An 11645-nucleotide genomic window follows, 5' to 3' on the forward strand; every position below is an offset into this window, starting at 1 on the left:
GATAGGCAAGGATTTCAGATGCTACAGTATAGTTTTGCCTTGCTAAGGACTTTGGACTTCACTGTGGAGAGTCTCTGAAAGCTTGCAAAAAAGGCAGTGACCACAAAGAATAAAGACGTATTGGAAGGTTTTATTAGCATTTGACAAATTGCTGAGGATGGATACAAACTATAATTTTCCTTTTTTGATAAATAGGATCTCAGGCTCATGCTGTGGCCCCGGGGATTTTTTCATCTCCTGTTTACTCAAATAGGTAAGTATCTAAGAAAATTAATCCATAGAGTGCTGTTCACAAGCAGATGATTACATGAAACCCCCCAGTCTTGTAGTTGTACTTTAGTGAAACTTAGTCTTTTGGAAACTTTCAGCATTAAGTTTTAATTGTATAAAGTAAATCTTTGTCCTCCTCTTTCTCTACTTCCTTATCCCCACTATGATTCTATACTCGCTCTATATTCAGAGTCTTCGTGCCACTATGCCCTCTCCTCATAGCTTCCCATGATCTGGATTTATCCTTTTGCTTTTCTCCCCTTTGAATCATTAACCATTTCTTATGTCTTTTGAGGCTATTCACTTCCCACAGATGGTAAAATAGTTTACTATACAGTATTAATGACATAATCAGTTATTCCCCTCCTAAAATGTATTTGAAGTTTAGTCTAAAATAATGTTCTTGAATGATGAAAATTGCAGCCCCTTGCAAGAGACAGTTTTTTACACCCAGAGAATTTTCATTCCTCAAACCTTGGTAACCACCAGTCTATTGAAGTTTATATGTTTTTCTCAACTTGAGGAGAGGGAGAAAGACTATAATTTCGACTCAATACCATCATCTTTTTTGAAAAAATCAACAAACTAAATGAGGTCCAGGATAGACTTTACAAACCTCAAATTGCTATGAAAAGGGCTGGGTAAATTTAAGTGGTGTGTGGTGGCAAATGGTGCTGACGTTTTCAGACAAAGCTCCCTGGAGGAAGGATCTTGACTTTAGGACTGATGGATGTCAGTTTGTGTGACTTACTGAGTGTTCATAGGATGCATAGCAGTGTAATAGATGCAGAAGAAAGGAAGTCGATTAGTCTAGTTCAAAGCAATAAAACAAGGTGGAAGAATGGTGACCACATGCAGACAATGACCATTTTTATTTGTTGTATAAATACATTTTTTATTTATTGGAAATATATATACCTGCCTCTTTAAAAACAGGGTAGAGGCTTAATAAAGTCTTAATTCCTGTATTTTTATAATAACTTTCCCTACCCAAGAATACAGAACTACAGAATTACTTGAATTTTTCAAAGCACACACTTTAGATATTCTTTCATTAAAAATCTTAGTCAGCTAAAATGAAGAACTCTATACACGACCTGGAGCTTCTTCACCACTCCTCCTAAATTCAAAGGGATAAGATACTTTTACCTGCACATTCACCCAGCCTAACATCAGATCAAACTAGAAACAAAACACAGCTAATGGACTATCTGGCCTGGCTCTGCCCCTGAGACACATATGACATTCCTCTTGTTCTGATTTAACTCCAAGTTCCGTAACACTGTGGAAGCATCACATCTATTCCATTGTTAACCTCCTTTCTCCTCCCTTATCTCTATTGTTAGTTCTCTGGGTTTTTTTCTTTTTTTAAATGTTAATACAAAGGACATACACAGAATGATTTCTAAAATAAAGATGAAAATTCAGGACCAAGGGAATAAAGAAAGCAAATATGATAGCAGTGGGAGTAAAGGGAGTTGCAATAATTAAGCACAGTGTTTAGATAATGAGTTAGATTTGTTATTTGGGGGGAAGGTATAAGGAGTGGTAGAGTAAAGAAGGCAATAAATCTACCACCTTGAAGACTGTGTTTAGAAACTTGTAGTTTCTTTATTGGGTGACAGTCTGATGGTTTGGAGGGGGGGTGTTATGGCCAAAATAGCATATATAATATGTACAACTATTATGTATCCATAATAATTAAAAGCAGAATAATAAATTTTTGACCATAAGTAATACCTCAGTGATCAACCTTTCTTTACAGACAACAGAGTCTCCTACAAAATTGCTTGCAAGAAAAAGTATGTATCATAAAATTCACTGCTAAAGCAGCATATTAGTAATACTTTCTCGTGTCATAATAGAAAAAAAATTGTGAATTATATAACTAGGAATCATCTATTGATACTTGTCAGCCCCCTTCTTTGCCCCTTTCTTTTCTAGGAAGTTCACTTTCAGTTAATTCTTAGATTTTATTGTGGTTCCAAATTATTATCAAGTTGGCACTTCAAAGAGGGGTCTCATGGATATAGAATGGTAGAGCATTAACAGATCTAGCCATCATAGGAACAGCATCAAATTCCACAAATCCATTCTACAATGGGAAGCTATTAATAAACATGGCTTTGTAGACCTTGCTGGTGAATTCAGTAGGAAGTAAGTTGAGATGCCTGGATCAGTCTTTAACAGTTTTTATGGGAAGAAACCTGGTTACCTAAGAAGGTCACATGAAAAGCTACCTTGTCACCTATGAGCTGGGACTTGAAACAGGCAAAGATAAGATGGTATGTTTTTATAAGGCTCAACTTCGGAAACTAGACAGACCAGTCAGGAAAGAAAAAGGGTTTGGGGAACAACACATACTCCGATATACTATTTCTGATACTATTTCTGATATACTATTTCTGATACTACTCTGATGTACTATATTCTGATATACATGGACATCTGCTCAATTCATAGAGTATGCAGTAGATATAAAAGCTTTGACCTAAGGGAATATTTTTCAGTTTAATATTATAATGCAGAAAAATTAGAAAATAGGGTTCTTTCTATCATATTTCACTATATAGAAAACTTTAGGAATGTCCATCTTTTATATATTGAGGTTGGAAACTCCCATATCTAGTCTAAGAGTTGTAATGTAGGTCTGTTGTTTATTATCTCTGGTAATAAGAAAAACAATATACATAAAATATCTTAGTTTATATATATATTTTTTATTTTTTATTCCAGCATATTATGGGGGTACAAATGTTTAGGTTACATATATTGCCTTTGCTCCACCCGAGTCAGAGCTTCAAGTATGTCTATCCCCAAATGGAAAAATAAGCACCACATGTACTCACCATCAAATTGGTATTAACTGATCAACATTAATGTACACATATAGTAGTAACATTCATCAGGTGTTGGGCAGGTGGAGGGGAGGAGTGGATGGGTATATTCACATCTTATATTTTATATGTGCTATAGCTAATTTAAAATAATTATCTTCTCTCTTAAAATTTAGCATTTATTCTTTGATTTAGGGTTCATTTACATGAGAGAAGTATTTTACAACATAGGCTGTCCTCCCCAAATACATTTTTAAAACCACTAGCCATTGGTTATACAATAAGTTAAAAAGTATATTAAAATATTTGAGGATTAGAGCTGAAAAATGGCCTTTCCTGGGGTGCTCCCTGAATGCTCTCAAATGAATCAAGAGAGAGTATGCTACAGAAGTGTTAACTTCTTTTGAATGGTGCCTTAAAATATGAGTAATTTTAGACTGATATAGGCAACATTTTGGATGTGAACTACCGCATTATAAGAATCATATTATTTAATGTGATGCCCAGGCATCAGCCTTCCAAGCTTTGCTACCAATTACTTGTGTACAGCTTGTATGTTTTAGGAGCTATAACAATTTAAAAACAAACTACTACTTTAATAAAAGCAAGATGACTTTTGCAAGCCCAAAATATATTTGCAATAAGTAAGTACAGGCTTTTAGAATTCTACAGATGCATTCTGTTTTTGTCCACTTCAAACCTATGATGGCACCATTGCCCAGTATAGAAATGGTCACTCAAAACTGATTCCTTGTACCAGCTCAAACTGAGAAATACTCCAGTTTTCCTACCTTTATTCAGCCCTCCTTGGCCTTTGATTCCCAGTTCTAGCTTAGCCCTTACTTTTTATCTAAATTAATTTTTTCCTACACTTTGTCATCTGTTCTCAGCTTTCTTAAGGTAGTTTGTACTGATCTTTTTTTTGTTGGGTACAAATGCCTTCCATCTCTATAAAGCATTAGCTTTTATTGTTGCCCAATCAAATAATTCTTAACAATTAACAGTAGTCATTTCCATATATGCAGACCATTGACTCACCCTCATAGCAGGGAATGGAGAGATATCCTCATATCCCAGCTAGACAGATTCTTCTGAAAGCACCCAAATATTTTGACTACATCTGTTTTGAGAAACACTTTGTTAAAAGTAATTTGATGTATCTTTAAAATTTTAGCTGCATCATAAACATATTCTTGCCAAAATATTTTCATCCCATGTGCCTAGACAGCAATTTGGTAATTTTTTTTCTTTTTCTGTTTTTTTTTTTTTGTTGTTCATTTAGTTTTTTACTAAAAAGTCATTTATCTCAGTAATAAATGCTAGAGGTGAGGGGGTATACTTCTGAGGGAATGTGAATAAAATCTTAGGCAAAAAGTATTTCACTGTAATATAAAATAAATCAACTTAACATTAATTGGCATTTCTAAATTCCTTTACTGTTTTTTCTTTATATTTTTATAAACCACAGTGGCAATCCACCTATGCATTGTTTCATACGAAAAATTATATTTTACCCTCTGCCCCCCCAAAATAAATTGTTAGGTGATTTTTTTTTTTTCATCCCTTATTGTCCCCTTTCCAGGTAACTTCTGAAGAACTGAATAGTATAATCCAGAATATAATGACCTGGGTTGTGGCTACAGTGACCAGTATATTATACCCAGCCATCACAAAATATGAAGAAAGGTTGAGAAATAATACATATCCAGTGTCTGAGGAGTCCACCCTTTCTTCAGATAGTTCAAGTTTCTGTAGCACATGCAGCGAAGACTTTACATATGGAAACTACACATCTGCAACAACTAAAATGTTTCAGGAGGAGCCCTGTGCATTTGCAGTTGACACTTCAGCAAGGAGCCAAACCACACCTTTAAAACCTCCTTCTGCACATATGGAAAGAACAGTTGTGGGGAAAGCACATCACATGAAAGAACAATCTATAACCTCTAAATGCAGATATGATAAAAGCAGTTTGATATGTTCATGCCCTAAGCTCAGACATTGTAAGTCTGATAGTCACCTTTTAGCATCATTTGAAACAGGCACAACAAAATCTAAGAATGCTACCACTGAAACAGATAGCTTAGGAAGTTCATTTTTTTGTGATCAAAAAGTGAAAGCCATGGATGAAATTAAGAATTTAAAAAATGTTTTTGTTAACTTTAAATGTTACTTGAAAGAAGAAACTCAATTGATTTTAGAAAGCATTTTTCAAGAAATAATGTCCGATTTAACCCAGGCCATCCCCTCTCTTTCTTCTGTTACTGCTGAAGTTTTTGTTGACCAACATGAGCCTGAAAAAGAAGACTTGCTCTCCGATGTTGATATCTGCTCAGTAGCTTCTGAGATTGTGGAAAGTATGCTTGAGAAGTTAGAACTGGCAGTTGAGAAAAGATGTGTTGAGATGTTTTCACAGGAAGATTTGTCAGTTGATATTAAATCAAGCTTAACAGCCAGTGAAGAACACCTCATATCATCAAATGAAAAACCTTTAAAAGATTCACTGCCTCATACTTTGGACCCCATGTGTGATATTGCAGAGGACATGGTACATGATATTTTAGAAAAGCTAAAGACTCTTACATCTTATAAACGAAATGAACTTCCTCATCTTGAAGATACAACTAAACTTTCCAATCAGCAACATAAGACAGACCCAACATGTATGTTCCTTCAAAGAGCTGGCAATAATAAATCTAATCCTGAACCTGATGCAGCTAATTTAATTGTCAAAGAAGAAATACACAATTTAATATCAAGTATTTTTTCCCAGTCCTCTTTGGTTGGTTATATAGAAGAAGCAATCAGCACCATACTAGGTTATGTACAAACTGAACTTAATAATGAGAGACTTATTGCATCGGAAGAAACAGTAGAACTCCTTCAGCTATTTGATGATATCCTCACTCAGCTCCATCGGGAACCAGTAAATGCACGTGTTCAAAAATGTAGACAACCTAGAATAAGAAAATCTTCTGACACTGAAGAAAAGTACAGACTCACTGGCACCAGATTATCTAATCATCCTAAATCTGGAAGATCATTTTCACCTATTAATGTTCCAGGCATGGCCCTTTATTCTGAAGATGATAATGAAGAGATAGACAAAATTGTAAAAAATGTGCTTGATTCATCTTTCAAAGAGGAAAAAACAAAATCACAAAAACAGATTCCTAATCATTGGTCTACAAAGGGAAACACTTGTTTTGAATACAAAAGAAATAGCGAACCACCTACAAAGCCTGCTTCTAGAAGCAAAGGTGTAATTCATGATTGGGAATTAAAGTCTGAGATACCATCTATTAATAATCACGACATTTTAAAGAAAAAGCCCTGCTTGAATAAAGACATTTCCTTTTTTAGCCAAGATCAAAAGCATCAAATACAAAAGGCTTCAGAAAACACAGTTAGAAGTATTTTAACAGAAATGCTCAAGAACATATCTTCTGTTCCTCCTGTTCACTTAGACAGCCATGCCAGGAAAAAAGCTTCAGTTCTTACTTCAGAAAAACCTCAAGGACCATCACATCAAGAATGGATGGACCAGATGTTCTCTGTGTCAGAAATTAGTTCAGTGGCCCAAGAAATAACAGATGCTGTGTTAAATATACTTCATAAAGCATCAAGTTTCATTTCATCATCAGTTCAGCAAACTTCACTAGATAATTCTGATACTTGCCACACAGTCAAAGAAACACCAAATAAAAAACCATTGAAAATATGGTTTGACAGTGAAAAGAAAATGAAATACTTATCTTCACTTGATATAGATCCTGCAGCTTCTTCCTGTTTAAAATTTGGAGAAAGTGAATCTAAACATGTAGAAGACATTACTGACAAGATCATTAATACAATTTTTAAAAGGCTAAAGTTATTTGTTTGTCCAAAATTGCAAATGGACTTCAAACCTTCACTTGCCAAGAAATCTTCATTACAATCTCAACTTAGTTCTTACACAGCTAAAGTAGTAAACATTGTTTTGAGTGCTATCCTGAATGAACTGGAACTCGATGAGGAAAACCTAAATATTAGGGAAATTGACCATACTAAATCCCTTACAGGGAAAGGATTTTTTGCTGACACTGATAGAAAATTAAAATCTGTTGTCACAAATAGCAATGATGACATTACGGCAAGTCCATTATTAACTTGTATTTATGAAATGTTATCAAGTAAAAATGCAGATCAAAGAAATATTTCACTTCCTTCAGATAAGCCAGAATCTGCAACTTCATATGGATCTGACAACATTGATAAACAAAATACTTTGCCAAGTAGGCAGGATAAAAAATCTTTTTACAAATATTTGGCTACTCCATGTACTCTCCACAGTTTCATTGATGGAAAAGATCTTAAAGAGAATGCCAAATTGCAAGTGTTAGATAGAATTGGGGAAACACTACATGAAATGTTAAGCAAGCTTATAGGAGCCCCTCCTCACTCTCAGCCGTCTTGTAGTCAGCAAAACAAAGAGAAGATGAATGAAAATCAGCAAAGGGCTGCTGCATTGCAGTCTAATATTCAGCTCATTTCCAAAGCAATTTTGGAATACATCCTTGCAAAATTATGTAGTATTGGCATGGATATCAGTTTTGCAAGTTCTGGATTTAAAGCTCTCCCTGAGTCTCTTGACATTGACAGCCTATCATTTACTTCAATTATTGAGGAAATGGCCAAATGCACCAACGTAATCTCCAGCATAGTTTCACAAATAATTCAGGAAGGCAATAAAGAGGTGACCAAATGCAATGCAAAAACTATTTCTCCTGTGCCCTCCAAAGAAGGGAGTACAAAAGAAATGCATCCAAATAAAATGAAAGCTGTAGCTTCAGATATTCTTAATATGGTCTTTGCTAAACTGGAATGGTTTGCCAATGGAAATTTAGAAACTATAGGTGCTAATAATAACGGAAATAAGAAGAGCAGTAAAATGGATTGGGAATGTGAAAGTACCAGTATTTTCACAGACACGTATATAGAATCTTTGCAATCTGCTTTATACATGCATGCAAAGAAGGTATCAAGTGCTATTTTGAAGGCTATTCAAACAGAATTAAATTTGAACCCATCAGATTTGAGCACAAGTGTAAAAAATCCACCACCTCAGGCACAAATGTTTAAGAATATAGTCAATTTAATTTTAGATGCAATATCTTCAAATATCTTTAACGAAACTCAATCTGAAGAGAGAGACATTGAAAATTATCGATACAGGCCAACTTATGGAAATTTTCTTCCTGGAGGAGCTGAATCAGATTCATTTCTAGAAGATGATGCAAATACAGAGAAAATACTTATTGGAGAGACATCACAACTAAGAGAAGAAACTAAAACACATTCTCTTGAACAATGGGTCCTAGAAAGAACCTTAAACAAAATTGAAGTAAAACTCAAAGAACCACATAAATCTCCAATCACTCCCATTATAAGAAATATTTTGAATGAAATTTTTCAAAGTGCTTTAATCAATCAATTAAATGTGCTTTCTCTCTCCCACTCTCATTTTAGTGGCATGCCTCACAATGTTGATGAGCCAGTTGCTCAACCGTCTGTTCAATTTATGGACAAAATGATGGGTCCTTTAGTTTCTGAAGAAGATGTAACCATAGTAACAGATAATATTGTTAGAACTGTATTTCATAAACTTTATTCAGCTGCTATGACAGAAAGAAATGTAAGTAAAAATAAGTATAAAACAATTACCTTTTCAACAAATGTTTCTTTTCATGAACACACCTATAGAGGAAAGTCTTCTGTCACTGTGTTGGACAGAAATCCATGTACTCTTCAGTCCAGATTCAGTGTTGACAAACAGGTCAAGGAAAATATAGTTGAAGATATTGTACAGGCAATATTAATAAATTTAGAAACTTTTGCTACTTCCAAATTAAAATCTCTCTTTTGTCCCCAAGTCAGCTTCACAGTTCCAGTGCCTTTACCTATTCAGCAAGATAAGACTACATTGAGCAACGCATTATCAGCCAAAGATTCATATTTGAATGAGCAATCTTCCTGTTGCTCAGTGGATTATATTAAGTCAGGAAAGACCAACTTGTGCCAAGTGTCTTTGTCTAAATTAAATAGTTATGCAACAGAAGTGGCTAGAAAAATTTTACAAGGCATCAAACATGAGTTAGATAAAGAAAGAGAAATTCCTTTCTTAAATCATAACATTGTGGTTTCTGAGAGTATTACAAGTCAAATTGTTAACACAATGTTAGATATTGTCTCATGTAAAGGCAAATGTGACAAAACCAGTTCTGACAAAAAGATTGACTCAGATCAGCAAGAAGGTATTATTGAAAAGCTGTTCAATAAGACTGAATATAGAAAAGTACTTCAATTTCAAATACAAGATACCATTGAAGGTATCTTGTGTGATATTTATGAAAAAACACTATATCAGAATAATCTCTCATTTGCCACACCCACCCTGACATGCAGCATAGCTGGTAAACATTCAGAAGCAAATTCTGAAACGTCCATTGAGGGTGCAAATAAGATTATTCCAAAACTTTCAGTTCCTAAATCAGATGTCATCTTGATATCCAATGATATAGTGAATATTGTTCTCCATAATCTCAGTTCTGCTGTCATGCTTGTCATAAAAGCAAAGAATCCTACTTCAGCAAGATTGCCTCTGACCTTTTATGATATGTTTCCCAAAACAGAGTGTCAACAGCCTCATCTTATGGCTTCAAAAAGTGAAAGAAAAACAGAATGTTTTCCATATTCAAGAAATCAGAAATCGGCTTATGCTGATGATAATCAGGTAACAATAGTAAAGAAAGAAGACATCAAGAAATCTGCCCCTGACCCATGTGAGGAAAATGCTGACTTCATTACTAAATCTATTTTCAATTGTTTAGAATCTTTTGCGACAGAAAGAGTAGATTCATTAATTACTCTTGCTTTCCAGCCTAAAGAAAAGTCATTTGTTAGCCCAGAATTTCAAAATTGTAAACAAGATGACAGCGTTTTTCATGATTCAAGCCAAGTGGAATCAAATGTGAACGTCCTGAGAATATCAACAACTGAAACTGAAACCAGCCAAGAGCTCACAGATTCCACTTTTGCCAGCTACAGAGAAAAACTTGGATCCACAATTCATCTATCACAAGCTAGCCTTAAGAAACAGGCTGATAGCATTGCCAGTACCATTTTGAAGCTTATTAAAAATGATTTAAACCTAGAAATAAAAAATGTATATCCATATCCAGACAATATTTTGTTCCAAGAAAACATTATTGTGAGTGAAATTGTTGAGAGTATCTTACAGATTTTAGATGATAAAAGATCTGTAAAGGAAATTGGTTTTTACTCAAAAGAGAATCCCAACTTTTCACAATTAACTAAATCAAATGAAATATTGCCGGGACCTAAACAGAAGGAAGGAAACACCAAACTATCTCTGTTTACAAAGTATCCATTAGAACAAAACCAAATGATATTGGAAAAGAAAAACCAGAGAATTGTTTTGGAAGAAATATTTATGAGAAATGAAAACTCAAAACAAAAAGGAAAAACCAAATTGCTCAGTGCAGTGGAAGAACATTTGAATAAGTTGTATCAAAGAGTAATGGAAGTTATAGGCCATTTGCCTCCATTTAATAAAATCTCTCATTTTATATCTAATTCTAAAATTAAAACATCAGACATAACACAAAAAAACTTTTTTCAATCACATATTAACAGTGTAGCAAATGACATAGTTGAAAGTATTTTGGGAAAAATGTACTCTGTAGTTGTGACATCATTATATGAAAATAATAAAAGTAGAGAAGTAGAAACATCTGACAACAATGATTCCTTACCATTGAAACCGTCATGGTTTAGAGAAACTAAACAAGCAGGAGAAGGAAGTAATTCCTCTAGGTATGTGACACCACAGGTTTATTCCTGTGCAGATAGTCAAAATGTCTCTGTGTTGGAAAACACTTTTTTGCAATATTCACCATTGCAAGTGGAAAAAGATTTAGTTCAAATGGTTCTCGATAAGATCACAAATTTAATCTCACTTCATCTAGTTGAGAGTTTGGCCTCTGAAGGTTGTTCTGATGAGTTGCAGCTTCTAAGGCTATGCGGTTCTAAAGTTAGCTTTAAGGACACCCCTAAGCCAAGTTTTAAAACAAGTTTGAAAGCAAGATCAAGAGGTACCTGTTTGCCTAAATTTACAACAAAACCACACCTCGGCCCAAGTGGTGCTAAGGCCAAAAGCAAGATCAAGTTAGGTCCTGGAGAAAAGATTTCAAGAGATGGCCAGTCCAAGACTGCCACTGGGCTGTCACACATCCTATCAATAGGCGATGCCAAAAATTTACTGAAAACAAAATTACCCACTTCCGAACTAAAAATTTTTGCAAAGGACATAATAAGTAATATCCTGGAAACAATTGTAAAAGAATTTGAAAAGGCAAAACAAACCAGAACAATGCTGAATATAAAAGCTTTACCATCTGATCAAATCATGGCAGCAAGTAAAATAGTTAATACAGTTTTGAAAGAATTATATGCTACAAATAACCATAATTTTGATCA

General features: G+C 34.4%; 1 protein-coding gene across 1 annotated transcript in view; it reads left to right on the top strand.

Annotated features, from left to right (window-relative positions):
- Window positions 1–11645, top strand: part of FSIP2 (fibrous sheath interacting protein 2) — a 121964-nt gene that overhangs the window by 58124 nt on the left and 52195 nt on the right. Inside the window, 4 exon segments of the mRNA XM_012663633.1 lie at window positions 6–26; window positions 196–253; window positions 2036–2072; window positions 4690–11628. Of these exon segments, the coding sequence (XP_012519087.1) occupies window positions 6–26; window positions 196–253; window positions 2036–2072; window positions 4690–11628 (7055 nt within the window).

This window comes from Propithecus coquereli, unplaced genomic scaffold (assembly GCF_000956105.1).
Source record: "Propithecus coquereli isolate 6110/MARCELLA unplaced genomic scaffold, Pcoq_1.0 Scaffold82, whole genome shotgun sequence".
Taxonomy (NCBI): Eukaryota; Metazoa; Chordata; class Mammalia; order Primates; family Indriidae; genus Propithecus; species Propithecus coquereli.